General features: G+C 46.7%; 1 protein-coding gene across 2 annotated transcripts in view; it reads right to left on the bottom strand.

Moving 5' to 3' along the window:
• The window catches only part of PLXNA2 (plexin A2), a 324,134-nt gene that overhangs the window by 174,085 nt on the left and 122,234 nt on the right, over positions 1-27,815 (bottom strand). For both annotated transcript variants that reach the window (XM_054026508.1, XM_054026509.1), the window contains exon 4: positions 2,043-2,177. In XM_054026508.1, coding sequence (XP_053882483.1) covers positions 2,043-2,177 — 135 coding nt within the window. The remainder of the gene's footprint in view (positions 1-2,042; positions 2,178-27,815) is intronic.

Raw genomic sequence — 27,815 nt, 5'->3', positions numbered from 1 at the left:
TAGCCTGACTCTTCTAAGTTGCTCTGGTCCCAACCGATAACTATGAGATTGTGATCCCTTGTACAACCACCTTCTAGCTGTGCCATTCAGATGTCAGGCTGAGACCGAGCTCTGAATAATTCCAGGAGGAGGCTGAGGAGGTCAGAAGGAATTCAGCTGCGAAGGAAACGCAGGTGCCCTTCCTTCTAGTTGCAGAAGCTGTGGGCATTTCCTATTCTAACGGTAGGGGACTCAGACTGACTTCCCATTCACCACAGAAAATAGATTAGGGCCTTCGGGCGCTCTGTAATATTAAAACAAGAACACACCCCGTGTCATAAATCTGAGACAAGCTCCCAGCCCTACTTATGGTAATGAGTCTTTCATTACCACCTTTTCAAGCAGGGTGGATTTGGGGGGGAGGGGCATTTCTGTGCTCATAGGTGCAGAAAGCTCCACATTCGGTATTGTGCCTCATAGTGACTACGGGGTTAACGCAACATGGAAAAATCCATTGACATCTGGACCTCTTCAGATGTAACCTCCCACCCTCCCCCAATCACAAAGCACCAGCTCTATTAATCTGTATTATATCGTTGTGAGTGATGGCCACTAAAATGCTTAACGGAGTCAGTGAACCCAAGAGCCTGGCTTAGCGGTTGGGACCACTTGTGTTTCCTCATCTCAGAGAGGAATGGCTCATACAGCTCTGTTACAGTTGAGGTCCTGTATTATTAACACTGTGTTGGCTCCCTTAAGCAACAGACTCCAGTGGACTGCAGGCCATAAATTGCCATCATAATCATTTTAGTTTTGCTTCGTACAGTCTGGTTCCTCTTTTCAGAGGGGCAGTTTATCATGCTCATAAACAGGTTCAGAGGACAGGCCCCGCAGACGGTAAATATTGGGGAATCTTAGAGGAGCTGACACTGCCAGGAGGCAATGACTCAGTCGCTGGTTTTCTCTCTCTGTATCTCTACTTGAAATCTCACTTTGGTTTGGAGTGAGTTAATAGCCTGACCTCTGATCTGGGCTCACAAGTGAGATGAGTTTTAACTTTGTCAGGCTAGTCTTCCGTGGCGTGAAACAGTCTCCAAGAAATTGCTGCCTGATTTATCACAAGCAGCTTTTTCTGTTCCAGGGGGTAGGGTAGGTCAGGACTGAGGAGCACGGACAGAGCTGAGAGCCTGGGAAGATGCAAGTCGGGACTAAAGTGCATTAGCAGAGCTCTAAGAATGTAGATAAAGGAGCTAAGTACTTAGATGACCCTCATCGTATAAGAAATAACCATTAATACATATAGCCTCACAACACCCCTGTAAGATAGGAAAGTATCCCTATTTTAGAGAGAGGGAACTGAGGTACAGACTAAGTGACTTGCCCATGATCATGCAGGAAGCCTGTGGCAGAGCCAGGAATAGACAGCAGTTCTCCTGAATGTCAGTCCAGTGCCCTATCCACTAGACCACCTTTCCCAGTATATGTGCACACATGCCTGAGACTAGAATCGAAGGAGTAGCCAAAAGTCCAGATTGGGGTAATTCACAGAGCTCAGGACTAGCACAGCAAGGGATGACGTAACTGAACACTTAGTTGCATTGGAAGAACTTGCTTGCACAGCATCTGCCCGTATCACGTCCTGGTTCCAGCCCTGTTTGCAACAATCACTCGCCTTCATAAGCATTTAAAAAAAAATCATCTCACTAAATCCAGAAAACAAACAAAAATCATAACGGGCATTCCAACAAAGCTATGCAAAATCAGCCTCCTGCCAAACTTGCTGAGGGGAATGAATGGGTGAGTCTTGTGCTTGGGACATACTTTCCTAGCAGACTACGATCCAAATCCCCAAACCATATTTCGCTGATGGCAACTCAGCCCAATCTCCATTTCTTACAGCCAATAACGTGCTAGCATGGAGGGAAGTTCTTTCACCCCTCATGCACAAATGGCTGTCTCTAGTCAGTTAAGCCTCCTTTGGCAGTGTACCTACCTGTACTGACTCAGGTACAGTGCACAGGAGTAAAGCTGCAGCCACGGAGGTGTAGAAGAGCACTGCTTACCTGTCTTTCCGACATGACATATAGATACTTCTGGTCGGTGGAGAAGGCCATGTCTCGAAGGATAGGGCTCCCGTCCTTGAAAACTGAGACCATTTCATATTGAATTCCACCATGGGGGGGGCCATCTGCTCGGATCTGGAAAAAAGACAGGCAGATGACAGGTTATGTCACTACAGCTAAATGTGCAAAAGCACAGGCAGGCTAGAAACCAAATGCAGAATCAGTGTTTGCATACTGGAGACATAAGGCAAGGAATGCTCACAACCAACGTGAGGGGGCATGAGTTAAAGCTGAGGCTCTTTCTACATCTCACTGCAACATTACTTCCACACACTATGAGAAATAGTGAGACTTCCAGCTAGGAAATGTGAAAGAACTGGGAAGCTGGCATGGTGAAACGGCAACTTCACAGGCTGATCACAATTGTCTCACTATTACCTTGCTCTCGTCCCACCTGGCTGTTGGATTCAGATGTTGCCTTTGGTCTTAAGCTTAGATTGCAAGATCTTTGGAGCAGGGACATTGATCTTTGTATGTACAGCGCATGGCGCAATTGGACCCTGGTCTCTGGGTGCTTCCACAATAACAATGACAAATAATAAAGAAAACCTTTCCAGAACCTCAGCTGATATACATTTGTGCCATTCCATTGACTTTATGACTCTACTGAACTTTGGGGAAAAGGAAAGAGATTTAGAAAGAAATTGTCTTTCAACATGTGTCTCCTATTGAATCAGAGATGAACAATAATACACCCTGGATTACGGAAAACCAAAACCAAACAAACAGGTACTCCACTATTACTTTTAAGCCTGCCCTATACACAGGCACTTGGAGCTAGATATCCAAAAGTGCCCAGCATGCAACCTGCACCCAGTGAGAGTTGTTCTTCTGAAAATCTGACCACTAAATGCTTGGATGGGAGCGGAGCTCTTTGGAAATCTGATCCGGATTGCAGATGCTAAGGCTGTGTGAAAATTTTGCCCATGGATTCTAATCCAATTTATACTGGTATAATTCCATTGAGTTCAGTGAAGTTACTCCTGATTTGTACTGGCGTGAGAGGAGAATCAAGGTCTTTATGTTTATACAGTGACGGTATAACTCATGTTCCCAAAAATAAACCATTTAAAATTATTGACTTCCCATTTTCCCACAACCCCAAATTCAATATTACATCTGTCAAAATGGGGGAGCTGATCGTTTTTAGGAGTAGGAGTGGTAAATGTTGCATATTGATTTAGAGACAGAAACTGGATCTGATCTGATTTACAGTGGTCACTCTTCTATTCTAGTCAGGTTCCTCTACTGCTCATCGCCATGGTATCGGAGCTCCTTTCAGAAGTGCATTAAGTGAAATGACTATCATTTGTCACACACATGCTTCTTTCTGTCTTCCTTTCTTCTCTGACTCAGGGACAAAATTGTGTGTGAATTTAAAAAAAAACACACACACACACACCTTGGATGTGATTTTCAAAAGCATCTAATTCTAAGTGACTCCAGATCACACATCCTATTGAAATGGGACTTGTGCCTCTAAAATCACTCGTTCGAAATTCACCCTTTGGTTACAGTGGATCTCCCGCAATGCATACTGGGTTTGAGAGCAGAACCAGCCCCAAAGTTTCATGCTATCAGAGCGTCCAAGAGGAGGACTGACTCATGCTGACTACCATACCTCCTCCCCAGTGGGGATGTCCTTTAAAATATGAAGACACTAAGGACTGAGTCTGCCACGTTCCGAGATGATATGGTCCTCTGAGATGATATGCCAAATTCACAGGTTCCAGCAAGAAACATCTAGCCAAAGCACAAGCTGCCAAGCAGATGGAATTATAGCTCAGTGGTCACATGGCTTGTTCAGTTCGAAGATCTCCTAGTCTTTTGGCATGGTGATTTGAAACTGGATGATACAAATCCCTCTCCCTGCAGGAAAACCCTACACAAGCTATAATCAACCCCACTGCTGGTGAAAGCATGCCGCTGCTGAGATCACACCACCTCTTCTAAAAATTAATAATTTATGGCTTTGGGGGCTGGGAGGAGAATAAACAAACAATTTACATTATGTCTTTCCTAGTAGGATTTGCATATTTAAATAGCAATTTGATTGCAACATGGTGTCTACATAACACCAAACTGAAAACACTGGCAATGGTCAGGCTGGGAGATTAGACCAGCCATGCGAGCCAATGGCTCCACAGTGCACACTGATGGCCCAGTGGCTCTCTGTGACAGAGATACTGTTACATGCTGGCCAGCAAACCATAATCTGCACCAGGCGCTTTTAAAGCATGTGCACGCTGCCCTGCTAGGAAAAGGAAACACAGGGGGACCAGAGTCTTGGAAAAACCTCTTATCGCTAAGAAGCCATTTGCTGCAGACTCATGCTGGGCTGTCTTGCTGGATCCCAGCCTGCTGCTCAATTACTGCTGGGGCTGAGGCATGAAGAATCCAGGTTTGGAGGAGGCTGAATCTTCAGAAAAGGCGATGGGGCTTGTGGAGGAGGCATGGAACAATTCTTATTTATCTCACAGGCAGCGTGCGGCACGGGGTGGGGGGAATTCCTGTCATGAGATTAGGATTCAGAACTGGGAACCAGGAGAGCCTGGGATCTAATCCTTGACTCTGCTACAAACTCACTGTATAGCCCCTTGTCAAGTCACTGCAAGGGGAATTGTGGGTGGCTCAGCACCCATGGAAAAACTAGGCCGTGTGTCTGAGCCTCAGTTTCCCTGCCTGTAAAATGAGGACAATAACCCTGATCCTCCTTTGTTAAACACCCAAGGCCTGTTTGCAAAAGCTGCCATGCCAGTGTGAAATGCCATTATCAGACTCATAGAAAAGGGAAGTCACCCGCATCCCATCACTAAATACAGCAACTTGTTTGGAAGAGCCATGGGGTGCCTCCCTGCCAGACTAGAACAGCGAGTTGCGTTTGGATGTGCTGACGTGTTTATTTTCTGGGCATCTCTCCCATCTCTTCACCTTTTAATTTTTTTCTTACTAATGAGCAGAAAAGGAACCAAACTGAATCTGAGTAGAGAAAAGGAGTTTGAAATCTGCACCTAAACCCAGATCTGAATTCCATTATTACAGACTCTTTAGCAAACTGCCCCAGACTTTTAGAGTGGGAAAGTTGGATAAAGATAGAGGAGCAAATCCTGTTGTGAATTACACTGGTATAAAGACACCCCACTGACTTCATGAAGTGCAGAGAGACAAGGGCAGAATTTCATCTTGAATTTCCCAGGGACAATGTATAACGTAATTGACTGCCATGGATTGACTCTAGCATTATGCTGCTGTATCTGAGAACAGAGCTGAACCTTGTGTCTCTCTGGAGCTCACCTGTAGAGCTGGGCGGGAAATGGATTTTTCATCTTACAAGAATTTTTGTGATTTCTAAACATTCCCAGTCTTCACTGGGATGAAACTGAGACCTTTCAAAATTTGTCATGAAAAAACAGAGAAAAGGAGGAGAGCGAGTGAGAACCACCCCAGAACCAGCGGTCATGGCACTCATGTGAGAAATAGGAAAACCAGGTTCAAGTCCTTGCTCTGCCTGATTTATGACAGCAAGTCCCTGCTCACACATGTACTTTCTCTCTGGTTTTGAGCAGAAATTCCATCCTGGACCCGAGAAACCCTTCTGATAAAATACCCTGTTGTGGGACAAGTTTGCGGTTTGAGGAAACAGCCTTTTCTGATGAAAAAACTGTTTAGTCCAAAAATTCCCAACCAGCTATATTCACCCGGTCCCACAGCATGGTCACTGCAAGTAAGCTTCTCTGTATGCCATCACAGCTATTTAAACGGCAACCAGCACTGAGATCCCAAGCAGAGCGTAGTGAAATCACATGAGGAATAAACAGCAGGAAGCGAATCTCACAAGCTAGAAACGTTTCCATGAAAATATCTGATTGAAGGCAAAACGAGGGGGGAGGGGAATACGGCACATGAAGGAGCAGAAAACTTTCTAAAAAATCAACTGTTTTACAAAGTTCGTCCCTGGCATTTCAGCAGCTCTTTATGTCGCCCCCGTCTCTAGCAATGAGGTCAGACAGGACTAATAAAAAGTGATGCCACTGGACAGACCTACTGCAGTCAATTGTTGGTTGTTGCAATCAAATTACAATTAAGGGTGGATTTGGCACTATGTTTATGAGTCTGCCCTTTTAAACTAGACAAGAGTGATATCTAGTCAATGGACCAGAGCAATGGGACTCAGGCTCCCGAGGTTCTAATCTGGTCTCTGTCACTGGCTTGGTGCGGGACATTGGGCTTCCCCTTAACTGGGCCTCATCTGCGCAAATGGAGATGAGAATATTGACCTCCCTCAAAGAAGCAGCCAAAGGCCAACTAGTGTTTGTGCTTGGAGATTGCTGGATGAAAGGGGAAAGGGGGAGAGCCACAGTATATTGCATGGATAATGAATGCTGAGAATATGCCCCATAAACACTATCAGCCACATGCACCTGATACATGATCGGCTCTTATTCATTTGGGCAGGTACTTTCAACAATACTGATGATTATTCTGCTCTGGAAGGGATGGCAGTGCTGGGATAGTGCTATCGGCCACAATGGTGATGGATTCGCCATTACTCACTCTACTTTCTGTTGACGCTTAAAACCGACCAAAGAAAGAATTTAAGGCTTGTGGGTGGGGGAGTGGGGGGGAAGAGTCCCATGATGCTTTGTAGATAAGCTAATTTTAAGGAATGGAATTTTTCTAAGTAATAACCTTTAGAAATTGCTGCAGCAGATATAGGAATATTAACCACAAATATGTGTCAAAGGTATGAAGAACTGAACAAGCCATGTGACCACTGAGCTATAATTCCATCTGCTTGGCAGCTTGTGCTTTGGCTAGATGTTTCTTGCTGGAACCTGTGAATTTGGCATATCATCTCAGAGGACCATATCATCTCAGAACGTGGCAGACTCAGTTGTTAGTGTCTTAACAACATAACCCCGCAAAAGGGAATACGCAATGACTAACTAGATGGCATCGAGGCAGCGGCAAAGCTGCAAGGGAACACAGGACTTAGAAAATAACCTATGATAAGAAGTATATACTAAAATGAGGAAGTGGATAAGGGTTGGCATGATATGCAATAAAGAGTAATAAGGGTATAATTGCCCTGAGCAAACTGGAGGAAGTAGAGACCATTTGGAGTCTGAATGCAGGCTGTCAGCGAACTACAGGGCAGTTTCTCCATCGGTGTTGGGAGCTGTATGTCTCTCTGTATATGTGCTATCTTTACTCTTAATCAATGCAAACAATCAAGTGATTTATATGAGGTTTTTTATTATTAAACCAATCTGGACTTGAGAGAACCCCTCTCACTAAACATATACTCACAATTCAATCTGTGTTTAAGTTGAAGGTTCCAGGACTGTACGTACCTCAGTCATTTAAACTGAGGTGCAAAATCAATCCCACACTGCTCCTTTCCTCACGGAGTCCTTGCATCAGCACAAGCTGCCAGGAGCCATGCAGTTGATCTAGTGCCCTCTATAACCTCCATGCTCAGTTAGTGACTCTTGCCTTTACCAGCTGCTATGTATGTCTCCAAGCCTAAAATGTTCTCTCAGCATCTATCTTCCTCTCTCTCCATCCACCCATCCTTAAACTAGCTGTCTAAAGCTGTTTCCACGGCAACAGTCTTTAAAGTCCTTCCGTAAAAACGTCTGATTGTAATTTGTGGTGCATTTACTGGCAGCTGCCAAGCCTGCTGGGGTGGCAACTTTCACTCACAGAGACACAGCCTGACTGGAGTCTATGAGGAGGGCCCTCTGTCATTTCCCACTGTTCTCCCATTTCCTTGACGAACAGACATGCCTCTTCCTAGTCATCTTAGAGACAGGGAGGCCTCATGGATCAGGCACTGGACTGGGACTTAGGAGATCTATGCTCAGTTCCATGTACTCCCTGTGTGACCTCAGGCAACACACTTAACCTGTGCCTCAGTTCCTCTTCTGTAAAATGGGGATAACAACAACAACTCCCTTTCCCCACCCTTTTTTCTGAGCAAGCCACAAACTCTGTGGTTTGTGGTCTCTTACCATATGTATGGACAACACCTAACACAGTGGCATTTCGCAAGACTGCAGGCCAAATGAATGGTTAGGGCCCGGAGTATATGCAGTTCACATAGACTCAGTCTAGCAATAACAGTAGAATAAATGCATGCATGAGAGAGAGAGAGAGAGCTCTGCAGTATCTAACGGGTTAAAACTGGAATGGGGTTTAGGAGGGGAGGTAACCAGCCAGATGAGCTGTGTGGCGCTCACACAGCTGGTTGCTTTTAATCTGCCCTCTGAGCTGCTATTCGCCTGTAGAGAGTCAGTTATATTAAACTCTGTGCCTGGAGGAAGATTTGTCAGCTCAGGTACAAGAGCTCTGAGAATGGTTACAAGAGGCTGTGGGGGTCTGGGCAGGGAGTGCACTAATTGCAATGGCTGAGAGCGAGGCAGCTGCAAGCGGGATGTGTGGTCTGGGTTCATTTGGGCTTGGGCTGCCGGAGAGAAACGCCCAATAAATATTCACCAGCTTCCAAAAGGGACCCCGCTCTCCTAGGGAAGAGGCATTCATTTCAGCTCCATTTCTTTCTGTATCTGGCTCCTCCTGTGTGCTGTTATTACATGCACTAAACTGCCGCCCTTCACCTCTCCCAGAATCTGGGAGAGGTGAAGGTCAGGAGCGGCGCCAGGGTTTTTGCCGCCCTAGGCAGCAGCGCTCCTCCTCTGAGCATTCAGGGGGCCTGGGGTCTTCGGCAGCGGGGGTCCTTCCGCTCCGTGTCTTTGGGGCAATTTGGTGGCGGGTCCTGGAGCGAATGAAGGACCCGCCCCCAAATTTCTGCCGAAGATCCGGAGCAGAAGAACCCCCCCGCCGCCGAATTTCTGCCGAGGGCGGCAAAATGCTGCCCCCCAAATCCTGCTGCCCTAGGTGACCGCCTAGGGTCGCCTACTGGAAGTGCCGGCCCTGAGTGGTTCCTCCTCAAATATTCCTTGTGATATTTTAGGCCCTGAGTGGAAAAAAAAAATCACCCTATATATTAATTTCCGGGGATCTTTCATCCAATACGCCTCTTCGGAGGATAGTCACACACCAGCTAGAACTGCTTCTCTCCTTTCTGATTGGCCACAAAGGGCCACTCTCCTCCTTCCAGCTGAGAGACCTGAGAAGCCATTTCGTTCTTGAGTTGTCCAGTAGTAGCTCAGACTTCTCTGGCAATTGTCTTTGCCCCCAGAACCAAGCACAAAAATCTCTGAACTCCAGCTTCCTGGCCTAGCGTCACTAGAATCTTTCCCTCATTCTTCTCACAGGACAACCCCCAAACCAGGTGTCTAGCGCCACAACACCCAACCAAGCAGTGGAAGATGTGTCCGTTAGACAGAACACTCTCATCCTGACAGTTTGGTTTCCTTGGCAACAAATCATGATGTCACAATGGAAAAATGATGACTTCAGTGAATGGGGAAGGAGAAAAAGGGATCAACTCCACGACAAGAAGCTTTTGTTGATATTTGGAGAGTGAAATAATTTCTCGAGCCAATTTATGGGCATTCATGCTGCAGCACGAGCCTTTCCAGTGCCTGGCAACTGTGTCAATAAACACGATGCCACAGACACCAGGAAGAGGAGACCTAGTTTAGTTTAACACCCAGGATTCAGGATGTGGTGCTTGCAATATTTAGTCAAGCTCTTAGGAGTCAGGCCTGCCAGTTGGGATGGCAGCACTTCAATTAACTGCAGGAGCATTTGGCTCAGCTGGCGATGGCTCAAGGTTCCAGAAATATCCATTTCACACAGAGCATGCTCAGAGCCTTAGCACAGACATTAGTGCAATTACTCCCATAGTCACGTGACATCACCACTTTCACGTAGACACCAATATTGCCAACTCTCACGATACTTGGGGTACGTGCGGGTAGCGATCGATCTGTCAGGGATCGATTTATTGCGTCTTGTCTAGACGCGATAAATCGATCCCCGAACGCGCTCCCCGTCGACTCCAGAACTCCACCAGAGCGAGAGGCGGTAGCGGAGTCGAGGGGGGAGCCGCAGCTGTCGATCCCGCGCCATGAGGACCCGAGGTAAATCGATCTAAGATACATCGACTCCAGCTATGCTATTCACGTAGCTGAAGTTGCATATCTTAGATTGATCTCTCCCCCTTCCCCCAGTGTAGACCACCCCTTGGCGTTTCCCATAAAGCCTCAGCTCTTGGAGTCATGAGATTACTGAGAATCTCATAGAATTCAGGCTGCAAGGAACTTTGAGAGGCCATCTACTCTAGGCCCCTGCGCTGAGGTAGGACCAAGTATACCTAGACCAGCCCTTGAATGCAGCGTAGTGCAGCCTCGTGACCTGCACCTGGGGGCCGTCACGAGGGGTGTGACGGCCCCAGTAGGGGGGCCCAGGTCTGCCCAACTCCACCGGCCCCCGACCCAGTGGCAGCATGGTCCTACACTGGGTCAGCAGAGAATCCCATCGAAACACGCCGACCTCATGAGGGTGGGAGTTATCACTTGCTCACCCCTCCCTGAGTCACTTCCTACTGGCTTTCCTGCAGCAGCAGTATATAGGGCATCCAGGCTCCTCAACACAGGATGCTCCCTGCGGTTCCAATGATGGCAGGCCTCTGATACGGGTCTCGGGCTCTTCAGCTCCCGTAGGTAAGGACTGTAATGGCTCCTGGGCTGGAGCCTCTACCAAGCGTCCTTCCTCCTTGGCAGTCAGCCCAGACTGAGCTAGGCTGCTCTCTTTTATACTGCAGCAGCAGTTGGAGCGTGCCCAGCAGGGTCGAGGGGGCGTGCTAAGAGTGCTGCCTTAACCCCTTCCACTCCAGTGCGGGGCCAGTTCACCCCATCACAGTCTGATAATTTCATTCTTTACTATAGTTTCAACCCATTTGCCTGGTACTGTTTGGGAGGCTTCCTGTTTCTAATGTCCGTAAAAAAATTGCTGTTAGTTATTGTTTTTAGGTAGTTGCTCTTCAAATTCTCTTTTGTCCTACCATATTATACTTATACACTTGACAGAGTTTATGCTCCTTTCTATTTTCCTCATTACAATTTGACTTCCAATTTTTCAAGGATGTCTTTTTGCCTCTAACTGCCTCTTTTATTCAGTTTAGTCATGGTTGCATTTGTTGGTCACTTACTTTCCCCCCTCCCTTTTTCTATTTGGGGTATACAGTTGGTGTTTTTAAATATAGTGTCCATGCAGTTTGCAGACATTTCACCCTTGTGACTGTTCCCTTTAATTTGTTTAACTAGCTTCCTCATTTTCAGGAACTTCCTCCTTTTGAAGCTAAATGCTACTGTGGTGTGTTTCTTTGGCATTTTTTCCCCTACAAGAATGTTAAATTTAATTACATTATGGTTGCTATTACTGAGCAGTTCAGTTATATTCATCTCTTGGACCAGATCCTGTGCTCCAGTGAAAGAATAGCCAGATAGATAGTAGGAGAAGTTGGTGGAGACTAAATGATGAAATCCCAAAGAGGATAAGATGCTCAGCACATGGATATGTTCAGCAGTTTGGAGAACAGAAGAGAGGAGGATGAGGATGGAGCAGAGGCTCTGGGATTTGGCTGCGAATCAGAGGAGTCACCTGGGACGGATATAGCTCTTTCCTCAATCACTTTTGATGTGTGTTTGCAAATATGCTTGAAAAGTGCCAAACAACACACTCTGCAAATCCAAATATCAGTGCTTGGCTCAGAGTATACAGGGCCAGCAAAACGCGCACACACGATGAAACAGAATGCATTTCAATTCAGAAATTGCAGTTTTTCAAAAGGCATTGTGGAGATTTATGTGGCTAATACCCCTACAATACAGACTGCAGGCATAAGCTCTGCATTATCTTAAGAGATTAGCAAAATACCATATTGTGTCATGTATATGTTGCAGTGTAGCACCCCCGGTGACAGTGTGTGATCCATTCAAGGCTCTAATATGACATGAAGCTCCTATTTGCCTATTGTATCAATGCTTCCGCTATGTATTTTGCCTGGCGTTACAATGATTACTGTACCAAAGCTAAGATGCAGCTGGATCTCCTTCCAGTTCCTCCCAGCGGGCTCCCATTTTAAAGGGCATTAACATTCTTTGTGGGAACTTTCCATTATTAAAATTACCTGTCTCTTTTCATTATGAGTTTTTCAATGAATCTCCTGGTTAAGCGCTCAGTGCCAAAAAACCAGCAGCATCAGTCTTTGTCCATGAGGACTGACTTCCTGCCTCAGATCCTAAGAGCAACGCAAGGCCAGTTGACGTTAACTTTTCAAGAGTTGCAGCTACTTTTCCTCGTGCACAGGCACACGAGAGGAAATGGACTCAAAGGCATCTGTATTGTTAGCTACCTACGTAGGTGTGACCTGCCCTGGAGAGACTCTGCATGTGCACAAAAGATATGCTGCTGAAATGACTCTCCAGGTAAGGAAGCGAGGGGCACTGAGCGTGTCAGTTGCTCCTCTGCTATTTGCACATAACAGTGGCAAAGCAAAAAGCGCCAGCAGCCCTGGAGCCTTTCCTGCTGGGGTTTCTAGCCCGGCAGGGTGAATGCCATTGAATAGCATTAAGTTTCTGTAAAATGGGTATCCCTGGTGAGGTTTTAGAGGCTGTGGAACTCTACACCAGTGTGTCACTGCATCTATTACTGGAAATGAAAAACAAAGCAGCACAGAGACACCGTCTGCTCCTGATGCCTGTCCTTGCAGAATTAATATGACAACTTTTTCTGTACTTTCAGCTGTACACCTCTACCTCGATATAACGCTGTCCTCATTATAGAGCCAAAAAATCTGACAGCGTTATAGGTGAAACCACGTTATATCGAACTTGCTTTGATCTGCCGGAGTGCGCAGCCCCGCCCTCCCGGAGCACTGCTTTACCGCGTTCCATCCGAATTCGTGTTATATCGGGTCGCGTTATATCGGGGTAGAGGTGAATGAGGCAGCTCTCCTGACACCTTGCTTTGGTGATGGGAAAATCCACCGTGGAAAACAACATGATTCTGGCTGGAGCAAGCAAAGGCCTACAATCCTATCATACCTTTCCCACCCCACATTCTCTACAATTCTGTGGACTTTCCCCTGCCTAGTTCTGGTGCTGAACAAGGATTCTGAAAACAAGGCGTTCAGCAATGCAAGCACTCCCCAAAGACAGGATGAGATAAACAAACATCAGCCTGAGTCTTCCTGTGTGTGGCTCTTTCAAACACTCTCTACAGAGGCTATTTACATTTGCTAATCCAATTTAATTAAACTGGGCAGTTCTGCAATCATATCAAGCTTAAAAAGGAGGTTAGATGCACATGGTGATAGAGTATTTTTGCCCTCCACTTAACTCGCTTTTTTTCAATCCCATTTTCCTATTTAAAGGTAACCCCGCTGGGGTTGCATATTATCAGTGCTCCCATATCATCTGCCTTTACAATGCCCACTGAGACATTAAATGCAGCATTCTGACGTATTGACAATTCTGGCACCCCAATACACTGGGCTAAATCTGCACCGTGCAACCTCAATCTGTATAATGAAACCCACAGCTGCCCATACCACTCACAGGGAAGCAAGGCCCATGGAGATTACAAGTTGCTTCATAAAATACTCCAGCTGCTCTTTGGACCCAATTCAGAATTATCCTGTGGACACAAAACCTGACTCAGCTGTCACTGATGTCAGTGACAAATCTCCATCAATCAATTAATCCCCCCAACATTGCTGTGAGCTAGGTTAGTACCTTTTTACAGGGGACTATAATGAGGCATAATAAGGTCAAGTGACTTGGACAGAGTCATATGACGAATCAGTGGCGGAGCTGCAAACACAACCCTAGAATCCCAACTCTTAGGTGCCCACTTGAACTGCTAGGTGACATTCCTCTCCATTTATACCCTAGTCATTATTGGACTGAGATTATAAATGGGGCAAAACCCAACCCTAAAGAATTTGGGCCTTAATTCTCCTATCGAACCCTTTGTTCGGACATAGGAAGGAACAATAGTGGTGTGATTAAATACCCAGTCCCATGCATGGGAAGTTTCCCTCTTGAAATTAAAGTGAAATAGTAATCCTATTAAGTATCTTTCCTTTAAATCATAGAGATGTCCGTGAGGAAATTAATGACAACCTGTTACATGCACATTCAATTCAAATCAGCGTATCCAATTACCTCCATTACCTGGAGGCCCCCTCATATTCCAGTCTCTTTTGCTCCTGTCATATTTTCTCTATTTAGCCCTAAATTATGGTGGAATAGAGTCATTCTTGGTGGTGTCTTCTCCATTTCTCCCCCTGCAGATGTTACTGGGTAGGCATCAATATGGGGTTCATTTCTAAAGGTCACCAATTTGCTGTGCTTAATGGCTGGTAGAGAGCGAGCCCCTGAAGAGCAAAATGAGCAGCAAAGGTCCCCTCTCCAAAGCATGAGAAAATCCATAAACTGCAGAGCCACCTTGTCGTGATAGAGATTAAATACATCAGCCAATTCCCTGCATGTTTCCCTTTTTGAACCTCTAGGGGATCATCTGGGAAGATGAGTCTGTACTGTTAAGAGCCCCATGCAAAAAATGAAGCCATTTGCAGCACACAAGTGGTTACACTGGTCCTACAAAACCCAGCAACTATGCTACATGTTCTTGAGCCCCAGCTACTAGCAACGTATCAATTAGTTATATTTACACAGAGACGTAGACATAAAACACTCTTGTAACAAGTACCATAGGGAGGTCCGTAGGTAGGGCTAACGCAGAGTAGCAAGGCTCCCAACACAAGAGTGAGCGGTAGAGCATTCAGCTGTGGGGCAAAGGGGCTACGTCTCTCTCAGTGTCCACATCAGTGGCAGAACCTTTGTGCTGCATGTAAGTTCCAATCGGACAGTTGCAGAGCCAGGAATGAAAACCTGTAGTGGCTCTCAGGCTCAGTGCCAGACACACTCACTCCCCTTCAAAATGAAATCAAATATTGAGAATGGGGTCTGTACTGCTGCAATAATCCCATCGTGCTACGGTATGCATCACGGTAGTGCCCGAGCACGTCACAGACACAAACTGAGCAGCTCTGTGGGTAAGGAGGTGTTATTCCCATTTTGCTGATGAGGAAACGGAGGCACGGGGAAGGGAAGTGACTTACTACTAAGGTCACCAAATTAATTTTACTGCCTGTTTTACATAACAAGCGATTGGGTCAGCTGAGAACAGAACCCAGATGTCCTGACTCCCAGCCCTGTGCCTTAATCAGATCCTTCATCATCTTCAGAAACCGCAGAGTCTTCAGCTCCATGCCAGTGGCAATGGCTCATCCGGATGATGCCACTCCTCTCAAGACAAAACAGAGGCAGCTGGTAGGTCCAGGGGCCCTTTGATATGATGAGTCATAACTATCCTGACCAAAAGCACCACGAAGGCTGATGAGGCTTTACTTGCTTCCTGCCCCATTCATGCTGGCCATGGCTATCCAACACAAGCGTATAGCGACAGCATTTGTCAGGGTGCTTGCTTTACCCTGGCAGTCTGAAACAACAGCAGCAATTGACATGAAAGCTTTGAGTCAAACATGCCGCCAAGCAGAGATGGTTGAGTTTGGGCTGCAAATCCAGCCTGACAGATCAGCTCTTCTTCCTTCACGCTGCTGGGCACAAGGCAAACTAAGCAACAAGCCAGCGTGAAGCCAGGAGAGTCTGACTGTTTGGATTTTCCAACCCCAAACATTTTCCTACGCTATCCTCTCCCCTATTTAAGAGATGTTCTAGGCATGTGTAGATGAACTTGCACTACCCGTTTCATTAGGATGCCGGATTTCCTTGCGGACAGAATTGAGGTTCCTCTCTACTCTCATGCAATCCTTATTTCTGGGGACTCCCAACTACATTTGTTTGTGTGAATGTGCATTTATATCTTTAAAAGACAGAGGGAGGTGGGTAGGGGAGTAAGACAGCCATGAAGCAGATCAGAATAAGTTGGAGAGTAAGTTAGTGAGTTGCTGTGTCTGTAGCTGTACACTGGGTGCTTAGAGCAGGAGGAAGAGATCGGAGATCAAGCCTGAGTTTATTTTTACAAGGCTCCATGACCCAAATTATTTATAGATCCCAGGCTTTTGTGACTTCAATACTAATGTCAAATCTCTCTCTCACTCACTCACACACACACACACACACACACACACACACACACTTCCCAACCCCATAGTGCTGGCAGCGTTAGCTAAACGATTAAAGTCACAACCCAGGGACATGGAGTTCCCTGGAGAAAGTCTCTCAGTCTGTCCAGAACTGCTGCGATAATTGGAGAGCAGCACAGAAAACTGGAACTGCCTCCCTCTGCTGCCACCTCTCCTTCCCACCATTGTGCTGAACTGGGGCAGAAATAGGAGGCACTGAGCAAGTGGGCAGGGCAGGACTTCATTTCTATTATTTGGAGCAATTGCACCAGCAAGTGCCACCAAACACAGAAATACCAACCAAGCAAATGCACCCAAATTAACTCTCACTCGCAGCCGTTTCAGCACCAGGGGGTTGAACAATCTGCATTTGACTGTGAGGTTCCCATTTAAAACTATTGCTTTTCCCACTTGTTTTCTAAGCATGCTCCATATGCCTTTTGTCCAGCACAGGGGGAATGCAATTAGCACAGAGTGCATAAAAATGGAGAGAGACTTGACTGCTTTAAATCCCTTCCCATTGTACACGCCAAGTACATCCAAGGGCATTTTGGGCAAGGACGGAGAACGAGTCAAACTCTCCCTCCTGAAACTGGCACTGCAGACAGTCAGATGTCATGCCAAGGGAAGCACAGATCTCTTCTGTTTCAGCAGAAGCCCACATAACCCCTGGCAAATGACAGCTAGTTGTAACGCCGACGCTCAATCTACCGCTTTGCGAGTGCGCCTATGAGGCTGCTTCAAAGAGGCTCAGATATCTTACTGCAGAAAAGGGGTCAGTCAATTCAGCCTCTCTTATTTGCAGGTTTGAAAGAGGTAGGGAAGTGGAACCAATTCCCTGAGCAAATGCTTCACCACCCCTGTCCTGCATGCATGAGCACACACTGGTATTTGTAGAATAGTTGTAACTGTGTCGGTCCCAGAATTAGAGAGACAAGGTGGGTGAGGTGTGCTAAACAATCTGCTCCACCTTGCTTTTAGCAGCGGTGCTCGAAGTACCTTTTCCACACCTGTGTGTGGCTCGAAAGCTTGTCTGTCTCACCACCAGAAGTTGGTCCCATAAAAGCTATTATTGCACCCACCTTCTTTCACTTTACAATAGCACACTGATGTGCTATTGTAACATCTCTCCTGAGTGCAGCTGGGCCATGTGGAAGAGATCTTGCTTGTGAGCAGTGGGGCTGGGCATACTGGTTTGTTATTGCAGGGTTGCTTGTGAATACTGGAGCTGTGAAATCTGATTTGCAAATGGAGAATTATTTACAAGTGCTGGCACTGTGTATACTGTTAAGTTATTGTAGGGCTGTGGATGATCAGTGGTGATGTTTATTGGGCACGTTGCTGGTAACTTATTTTTACAAAAAAGGACCAGTTAAAAAAACTATTTCTCAATCTAGAGCAGAGCCTATACAAAGAGCTATAGGCCAGAAACAGAACAGCCTTTTCCAACCCTTTAAATAAACACAGACTTCCATTATCTCAAAAAACAGTTCTGACTAATGGACAACTCAGATGCTTTGGCTAAGCTGAGAGCAAGAAACTCATCTCACACCATCCCAGGAGCTATACTTAAGCATCCTAAAATAAAAAGTACTCATCAGTCCCCCCGGGCTGCTCTTTATGGCAGCAGCTGCAGCACCGATCTGGTGAGTGAAACACAAAGGAAAAGCAGAGAGAAGCTTTGATGACAAAGCCAAAGCAAGTGAAAGGCAATTGCACTGCAGTGCTAGGTGCTCCATGACACGGGAGAATACATCACACTAGCCAGAGAGCAAACTTTTCCAGTTCAGCAAAATTTGAGGGGGAAAAATTCAAGCCATTCACTGAAAGTTCTGCATAATTAAAGCAACAAAAAGGACGTTTTTTCTTCTCTTTAAATATTTTAAAGACCTTTTAGAGATTTCTTTCTTTCGTGGTTTCCTTTGTAGTTCCTTCCAGCATCTACATGTATAAAGGGCAGGTGGGGCTGGGCTCTCTCTTTTCCAACAACAGTCCTCCCACACTCTGCAAAGCCCCCAACAGATGGCTCGTTTGTCTCCCTGCTTCTGAGTTAGGCACTAAAACTCTGAGGACAGTGCCCCACTGGATGCTGTGATCCAGACAGATCTCACCTGGTAAGCAGGGCATCTCTCTCTCTCCTCCCCCATCATTCCCCCCCTCTCCCAGTCAACCACAGCACCTCGCTATATTTACCCTCACAACACCGCTGTGAGGTCAGGCAGTGTTGTTGTCCCTGTTGTACAGACTGGGAACAGAGGCGCAGAGAGACTAAGGGCTTTATACACTTACATTTTATAGCGCTCTAACTTGCTGGCTCAGGGGTGTGAAAAATCACCCCCCCTGAGCGCAGCAAGTCTGAGCACTTTAAAGCGCCAGTGTAGACAGGCTCTGAGCACTGGGAGTCAATTCCCTTGTGGAGGTGGATTACCAGGAGCGCTGGGAGAACTCTCTCCCAGTGCTCGCGCGCGACCACACTCGCACTTCAAAGCGCTGCCGTGGGAGTGTTGCCGCGGCAGCGCTTTGAAGTTTCCAGTGCAGACATACCCTAAGACCTTGTCTGCACTTAAAAGTTTTGCTGTTTTAACTGTGCCGGCATAATTAAAGCAGCCACCCTCCCCAGTGTAGACACAGTTATACTGGTATACAAGTGCTTATGCCCACGTAGCTTTTTCTGGTTTGGCTACGTGAAATAAGCTCTACTAGTATTAAGCATCTTATACCAATAGAATTGCATCTACTCTAAGGCTTTTACTGGCATAACTATGTCGGTGGGGAAAAAAATGTCAACACCTCGCCCCCCTCTCCCCCCCCCAACATGCTGGTAGACTTTTTGATTGTGGATCAGGCCTAGCAGACTTGCCCACGGACACAGTGGAAGTCTGTGGCAGAGCAGGGAAGTGAACCTAGGACTCCCACATCCCAGGCTAGTGTCCTAACCACCAGGTTAGGTCAGTATTCAGGTAGGAGCATGTAGGTGGTGCCGTTCATTGGCTAGGTACTGCTTCCCACCCCCCCCCCCGCCCACATCCTGACTGAACATCGCCATGGCCCAGGGTGATGCTAGAGGGTGTCATGCAGCTGGAGGTGCAGGCTTTCTGATGGTCATTAAATCAAGATGCTGACCATCTGGGGGCCTTTAAAGATTGCATGGCCTTTCTGCAGGAGACTCATGCGCCCAAGTTTGGAAGTTTTATCACTGACGTCAATAGGATTTGGATAAAGCCCTTTACTGGGTTCAAACTACAACTCAGACACCATGGCAACAGGTGCCAGCAGAAAACCTTAAGAGAGAGAGAATAGTGCAGCTTAGGCATCCCTCTCTCCCTTACGTCTTCCCTCATTTCCATTCTCTTCCTCCCATCTCCCCCACCCCACCCCTTCTTCTGTAGGGAAGATCTTCCAAGATAAAACAGGGAGGGATGTAAGGAGGCACCACACAGAGACTAATCAGCAGCCCCAGCACCTTTAATTTATTACTGCGTGAGAGGCTTGTTGAGAACAAAGCTGGCAGTTCGGAAGATCGCTCCTTTAAAAGATTTTTTATTTGAAAAGCTGTCAGCTCGCACCTTGTCACATCCCTACTCGCAGGAGAGGAACTTTAATAATGTGTCACCTCATGCAAATGAGCTCCTAATTAATTAAGTACTATTCTTCCGGGGATGGATTCATTAGAATCAAATTTGGACAGATGGGTTGGTTAGGTTAGGGCTGTATTGTGTTCTACTTTAAATCATCTGGCTTTGGAGTCTGGGCACTGGAGATGGCCTCAACGGGCAAAGCACACGATTCCTACAAAGTTCTTGCTTATCACCCCTTCGTGTGGAAGGAATGCCAGTTCTATGGATACATCTCTCTTTCCTCCAGACTCGTCTCTCCACAGACCCTCCGCATTTTGAAGGATTTCACTCATTGCAGACTCCAGGTTATCTACGTTCCACACAAATCTGACATACCCTTCTGTTGTTAAAAAGGATTTACTTTAGAAATAAAGAATTGGGGAACTGAGTCATAGATTTTAAGACCAGAAGGAAGTTTTAGATCATCTAGTCTGACCTCCTGCATAACACAGGCCATAGGATTTGACTCGGTTATGTTGAGCCCAATAACCTGTTTGGCTAAAGCACCTTTCAGACAGGCACACCGTCTTGATTTGGAGACATCAAGAGGTGGAGAATCCATCCCTTCCCTTAGTAGTTTGTTCCAATAGTTAATCACTGAGGGTATGGAGACAGCTCTTTTCCCTCCAGGCACTTTTCACACCCCCAACGTTTTTTATGTTTCCAGCATAAATAATATGTGGGTGCCACTTCTTCTGGGTCTCTGTAAAGCCCTAGGACTCACATTTGGGCTGGACTGGGTTGATAAAGAAATCGCATAAACAATTCTGCCCTTAACACATGAAGAAATGGAAGGGTCACAACTAAAGCTGCTTGAGAAAACAAACTTTTCACCAAGATTTCCTTTAACTTTTTTTGGTTTTCTAAACAGAAAATTGAATTTTCAATGAAAAATTCTATTAAACTCAAAATTTAGAAATTTTTAACCAGCCCTTGATATGACCCCGTGAGGTGCATCATCTCAGACAGAAGCAGAGTAGGCCAAACAATGGAGGGGAAATTGTTCTCCCCCCTTCTTTGTTTTTTTAAATTGCGAGAGTATCAATGAAAATTTTCAAAGAAATTTCAAGAGTCAGAAGTTTTCCGCCAGCCCTCCACACAAACGCTTTTTGCTGCCACCTCTTTCCCCATGTCTGGCACTTATTCAGGGCAACAAAGGGTTAATATGAGATCTGACCAGTTGCATACCATGTCCCCATTTTGCTGACAATCTTAGCAGAAAGGCCAATCCAAATTCCCCTTTCACCTGTCCAGAGAAGTCCACATAGACCTGTACAACTTAGGGCCTGATAAACCCAGCAAAATCAATGCAAGTCTTTCAATGGACTTTGGACCAGGCCCATAGTCAGGGGAAGAGGTGGGTATGGCTCCTCAGTTCCTATAACAACCCTCTCCTCCCCTCCAAAGTCCCTTTGGAGCACTCATTGTGAGGAGGGAACATTACCCGGCTGTTGCCTGCCTGGCACAATTTCTGCAGGTATGGGACTTGGGCTCCAGGGCCGTCAATCTGACATCTTCCACCAATATCGAAGTCCCTTATGAGTTACCCATTGAACATGCAACCACTTGAAAGCATCCAGGATATTATTCACAGAGAGGCGACAGCTCGGGGCATGTCTGCTGAGCATTAAAAACCAACCCGCCCCAAATTTGTTCCTTAATAGAGACCCCGAAGGTGCATTGACTTCCTTTTTTCTTTTGTTAAACATTAAGCGCCTTTTTCCCCCTCCACCTTCTATTATTACTTTTAAAGAGATGGCTCTGCGCTTCTCTGGGGAATAGGAATCATTAAGTGAACAGCACTTGGCTGCACGCAAGCTTTACATTTTGGCATTGAGCAAGGGAAGCCATCAAACAGACTAAGAACTGGTCTCAGAGAGAAGGGAATCGGGTAGGTGTTCTTATAGCATCAGGCACCCCATACTGACCCTTTCTGTAATGCTCTTTCCTCGCCTCCTTTGCTCTTTCCTTGACCCATCTCTGCTGCTTGTGCTTAGTGATGCCCTTACCTGACTCCTTCCACTCGGAGTTGACGTGTAAATGAAAATACAGCTACGCTAAGAGGAGGATGTGGCTGCCACAGCCCAAGTTATTTCTTTTAAACACCCTGTGTCCTGTCTGTGCCGCACATGCTGGCATTGCCTCACGAACAGATGCTAAACAAAGGCTGTTCCCGTGCAATGTGAGCCCCGACATTTGCCTAGCAAATTCTTGGTGAGAATGGACTGACACGGCGCTCCATGCAACTCTCTTGCCCTGGACGTGCCGAACGCCTGGGTCACATGCTGACTTGTTTCCTTTTTTCCATCCCCCCCCTTCTCCCCTTTGCCTTCGCCTCAAGGCTGCTGGGAGTTGGCAGGCATCCACTTGGAACTCATGAACTCTCCAAGGACAAACAGGAGCCATCACGCCTCATTCTGCTTGATGCCCACAACTTGCAATTAAAGATGAAAATGTTTTGGGTCGTGCAGGTGGATTTCTTTTTTTGTTTGGTTGGTTTTGGAAGCCATGGGCTGAGCCTAGGTACAAGGGTTACTGTTCAGGTGCATTCCAAGTTCTGAGTAACTGAATGAAATAATCACGGCTGACAGACAGGCACCAGAAGAGGCAGATATAATGAACACAGCACACACATTCCCCAACAGCGATTAGGTTCTGCCAGCTGCCCGGAAGAACTGCAGGTACAGGAAGAGTTGGCAAGGGAGAGGGGGTCAAATCAGATGCCTTCGTAGCTGGTGGTATTGCAATGCATCATGGAAAGGAGAGGATTTCCATGGGACACACAGCCAGGGATGCCAGGGGCAGGACAGAGCTATACAGTTCAAGCTTTTTAAACGCTTTGTTTAAAAGAAAAAAAATGTGTGGACTGGCACCCAGTGTGTGTCCAGGAGAGGGCCAGCCTCACCTTTCACTACCATGCCATGTGACTCAGTCCTCACCGGAAGGGGTCTCCTCTAGGGTGAGAGAGGGAAGTCAGTCAGTCAGTCAGATACCATTCAATCCTTGGCCTCGCTGTTGAGACTGCTGACAAGGGGCCCAGGCACCAACTCTAGTGATGGCTTTTGCCATATAGACGCCCATTTACTGGGAACGGAACTGAGATCACAAGCAATTAAGATCGATGCTTCATAAACTTTGCTTCGGAGACCCAACATAAAGCCTTTTCCTATGCACCTCAACTAACCACCTGCCTCCCCCCCCGCCCCCGTTTCTTTTGATGAAGGGTATGTACATCAAGATACTCATTTTTGCTAGGTCAGCATTTGCATGCAAGCCAATGCCTCCCCCACCACAATCCCTGCTCTGCTTGTTAACATGCCACAACGTGATCTTGCTGGGGGAATTTTAGGGGCGTAGGGCACTTGCTGTAATGCAGATTCTGCATTACACACTGAACTGCCAATAAGGGATTTGTTCCAGAGTCACCTCAAAAACCATAATACCCAGCTCTGATAGAACACTTTTCATTACTTGATCTCAAAGCACTTTACAAAGGATTATTGGTATCATTATCCCGGTTTTACATATGGAAAAACTGAGGCACGGGGAGATTACTTACCCAAGATCCAGCAGAGATTAACACTTTCAACCTGCTTTACAGGGGAAAGAGGGGCTGTAGTGCTTAACCTTTATAAAGTGCTTTTTGATTCCTCGATGGAAGGTGCAATAGGGGAGCAAAGAGTTGGTATTATTCATGGCTATGGATATGTAGGGAGACCAGATGTCATGCTTAAAACAGATGGTCACATCCCATTTGTGGTTCTTCACTGGAAAATCCCAAAATAGAGCCCTATCCCTGTTATCCATTCACACCTCACCTGTGCCCGCAGCTGAACAATCTGATACTTGGTGTCAAGATCTCTCTCCCTACATACAGTCTTATGGCAATAAATTTCACAGCTGAGGGGATGGTCTGCTGGTCTTGGGTGACCATGTAACATGGAATAAAAAGCCACTCACAAGGCTATTTAATGTTAGGTTAAGTTGGAGCCAGTAGCAGCTGGCAATCCCTCCCAGAGGAAGAGCCAAATGACTGTCCTAGACTGTCACATGATTAGCAAAGTCCCTCTGTTTCTCGCATGCCAGCACTCCTAGCTACTCAGCCAGGAGTCAGAAAAAGTTCCTGGGGGAATACGCTTCCCCTTCTTCTTGAAATGGAGCTTCTAGAATGCAGACTTTTAAAGGACATTGGACCACATCCTGGAGAATACACTGCAGGGCACACGGCTGCATGAGGCCCCAGGACATAATGATGGATCGGGCAGTGCTGTCAATTCTAGTGGTCACAATATTTGGATCTTTTTCTTAAAGTCCCAGCTCCAGGAGTCATGCTATTCAGAGAGAATCTCTTCTTTTGAAAAATACAAAGGAAGTTTCTAACTGTCATAATTCCAGAGAACAGCTTGAAAATGTGACCCCTAAGGTTCAAAGCCCTAAAGGCGAATAATTAAACCCTCTCTCTCTCTCTCTCTAATGAAATTGGCTTATCATATATTGAGGGGTGACTCGTGGTTTTTGAATGCCAGTAGTTGGCAATACAGATCAGGTGACGTAACAGGCCTGCCCTGCATATGAGAGAGAAACACCGAGCTGTGGTGGGAGAATCAATAGTTCTAACCTCTGCTGGGCCACACGATGTTAGTCTGTTACAGAGCCCGGCCGTTCAGCTCACGCTGTAGAACTTTATGCCTCCAGCTTTTGGAGGTCACCACTTCAATCCCATGTGTTGGCTAAGATGGCTGCTGTCACACAGGCTAAATCCACTCAGAGCTGCAAGTAACCCGGAAGCTAACAGAGTTGTGTGTGTTCATGACAGGATCTCTCTCTCTCTCTGGATGAAGTAGATCCCACAGAAAGCAAAAGTCAGAAACCCCAGAGACAGTCTGTGGGTGGCAAAGCTGCTTCTATTGATCTTGAGTTTTACTGAAGTTGTGTTAAGTGAGGTCCTTGAAGGACAAGACGCAATCACCGCCACGCTGGTCTCCAGAGAGTCCAGGGCAGGAGTGGTGCAACCCAGCAGCGCAGAGCTCTGGCAGTATGTGTCAGCACTCAAGTAACCAAGCTCCCTGCTGTCTCTCCCCATCCCCTGTGCAGAGATCTATGCTGGAGCTCAGCTCATCTTTATTTAACAACCCAACAGGGGACACATGATGTGCCAAGGTTGCTCCTGCTCATAAGCAGACGTCTGGAATCCAGACCAAGTCTGAGTTAACCAGGACAGGCCGAATTGAGAACTGACACACACAATGAGCACTTGGGCTGTAACGCTCCTCACAGGAAGTTTGTTTATTTCGGACCCAATCCTGGAAGAGTTAAAGCTTCCTGGTGGGAAAGCTCTGAAGTATGAAGAGAGATTCAGCTCCCATTGATTAGACCAGTTCATATCCTGTGTTCTTAAGTACAGTCACAGCAACTGAATCCCCCAGCTGTCAGTGACTGGCGGCCCCAGTCAAGTTCATGCTCGTTTCTGGGCAAACACAGAGGAAGAGTCCCTGGCCCAGTGAGCTTCTCTTGAAACTCCGAATTGGGGGAGATCGCAGCTGTGAACAGTCTCTCTCTCCAGTATCTGCATCTTAGTCTGCTGCAGGGGGTTAAAGCTTGTTCCCGCCTCTATGAGCCCCACAGGTACAGTATTAAACCCTTTCCCAGCTTTAGTGCTCGTCACCGAGTAAGGCAGATCAAATAGCACTGGATAGTCTGTGCATGCAACACACAGCGTGACCAAGATTCCAGACTAGAGTCCCCTTGATGGACCGTGGAACTGAGTTTACACAGTGGCTGTACCCTTCCATTCCTGCCCCCAGGGCAGTCAGTTGACTGAGGCAAAACAGAATTGGGCCTATATGAAATGGATGAGAATCAGGGTGGGAAGGGGGTGCAAAGAATAGGGCTAGTGGACTGGCTCTCTTCTGCTCCTGTGGCCAGGTCTCTGATGCCCAGGGACAGAATTCAGGTTCAAGTTCAGGAAGACTAATGAGATTAAACATGATTGCTACTCTGTTCATAACCTCCGGGGCAGCGACCCAGGGCGACTAAGCTTCACTTTGGACTACACCATTATCGCTATCCAGGAATTACACTTCGCACTCAACCAGCACCCCAAACTTCAAGTAACTTGGCCTTCTAGTGCCTCTGAGTTCCTGATGGTTCTGGAGCAAAATCCTGGATCCAGATATCGGCAAACTCCAGCATTAGCACTAGGGAGCACTGGGGATGTTCAGAGCTTTGTTCCATTCCATTTAAAACGAAACCACAAAGAGGTTACCTGACTTGCCCATGGCCACACACCGTCACTCAGGCAGACAGTGTTTTGGCTCTCAGACACACCCCAGAATCCATAGAGCTGAAGCCCCAGCATCTTCTTTCGAGAGCAGCTGATGGAAAGGAAACAAATGCCACAAAAGGTGCCAGCTCAAATGTGGGCTCAGCCAGGAATTGGAATGAGCCCGGATATAGACTCTTGAGGGTGTAACATGAGATGCTTCTCTCTGTGCAAGCCTTCCCTGGGTGTGATTCCTGGAAAAAAAGGCACCGATACTAAGCCGACTAAAATCTGTGGAACACCCGCCGTTGACCTCAGCGGCTTTGGGTCAGCCCTAGAGTGAGAACAGCACACTTACCTCTCTGTCAGTCTAAGCACTTAGATCCCCACCACCACCGCCACTACTGTAGTTTCTCAGCATCTAACATGACTATAGGGACATAAACAGTAGAAGAATCAACAATATGGTCCCCAGTTACCTGATGATGAATGTATGAAAAAAATTCACAGACAAGCAATAAACTGAAGTGCAGCTGGTGTGTTAGGCTTCTCCAAACTGGAGAGCGGGCTAGAAAAGTTAGGAGGAGCATGTCAAGACTAAGAGGCGTCATAACCTAGTAATAATACCACCTAACAACTTTTCATCGTGACCTCCATTTAACAGATGGGGAAATTGAGGCACGGGAAGGGGCATGACTTACTCATGATCACCCAGCAGGCCTGTGGCAGAGCCAGGAATAGAACCCAGGTCTCCTGTGTCTCAGTCCAGTGCTCTATTCACCCCTAGGACCAACCCGAAAAACAGGGAACACAACCTCTCACCATGTAAAGATGCAGAGTGAGATTTTCCCTGGCGCTCAGCGTTAGTTTAACTCTGCTCCCACCGAAGTCAGTGGGAATGTTACTGGCGAGGACAATGGGAACAGTTTAACTGGATAAATTTTTACCCATAGTTTCTCCAGGTACGGCTTTGCTTTGTGAGGACAACACACGCTGTGAGACGAGAGGGAAGAGTTCTGTACCAGGCCTGTGAGAAGCCTCCCTAGAAGAGAGCTGGCTCTTCTTTCCCCGTTCCCTAAAATGCCTGCATGCCTATAAGCACACATCCAGCCAGCTGCGCTAATCCTTCCCCCTGCCCATGGCCCAGAATCAACATCGCCGCACACGTTCCGGCAAGGGTCCATGGGCGGGACAAAGCTACACCACATTACTGCTTTCACTTCCATAATTGACCTGTAGATAAACACAAGGCTTCCGCCTTAATCCCCCTGCAGCCTCATGAACATCAGCCCCGCTAAATTTTTCATGTAATTAAGAGAAAAACCCTAATCCAGTGTAATTAGCTCCCTGATTGCCAACATGCGGCAGAAAACCACTGTTTGAACAGCAATTCAGGTCTAGCTGGTTAGGCAAATACAGTGTGTGTGGTTCAGTAATTTAACACTGAGACAATCCCCTCCCCACTGTCCTTGTAGGCTTGTTTTTCTAACCGGCACTAAATGGTTTCATGATTGTAATAGGCCCAACAGCCCTGGAACGGCTGCCCCCCTTGTTTCCTCAGGAGAAGGGATTCTCATCAGATCCCTGTAGGGTTAGCAGGAGAGCTGGCAGAATAATTCCTAGAGCGATATTGGTTGCTAATTTTGACACGCCCCTGGCTCCATCTGTATCCTAAACTGCAAATCATCAGATTACTTGGGCCAGTGTTTTCA

Source organism: Malaclemys terrapin, chromosome 4 (genome assembly GCF_027887155.1).
Source record: "Malaclemys terrapin pileata isolate rMalTer1 chromosome 4, rMalTer1.hap1, whole genome shotgun sequence".
NCBI classification, from domain to species: Eukaryota; Metazoa; Chordata; order Testudines; family Emydidae; genus Malaclemys; species Malaclemys terrapin.
This window is presented reverse-complemented; position numbering and strand designations above follow the sequence as displayed.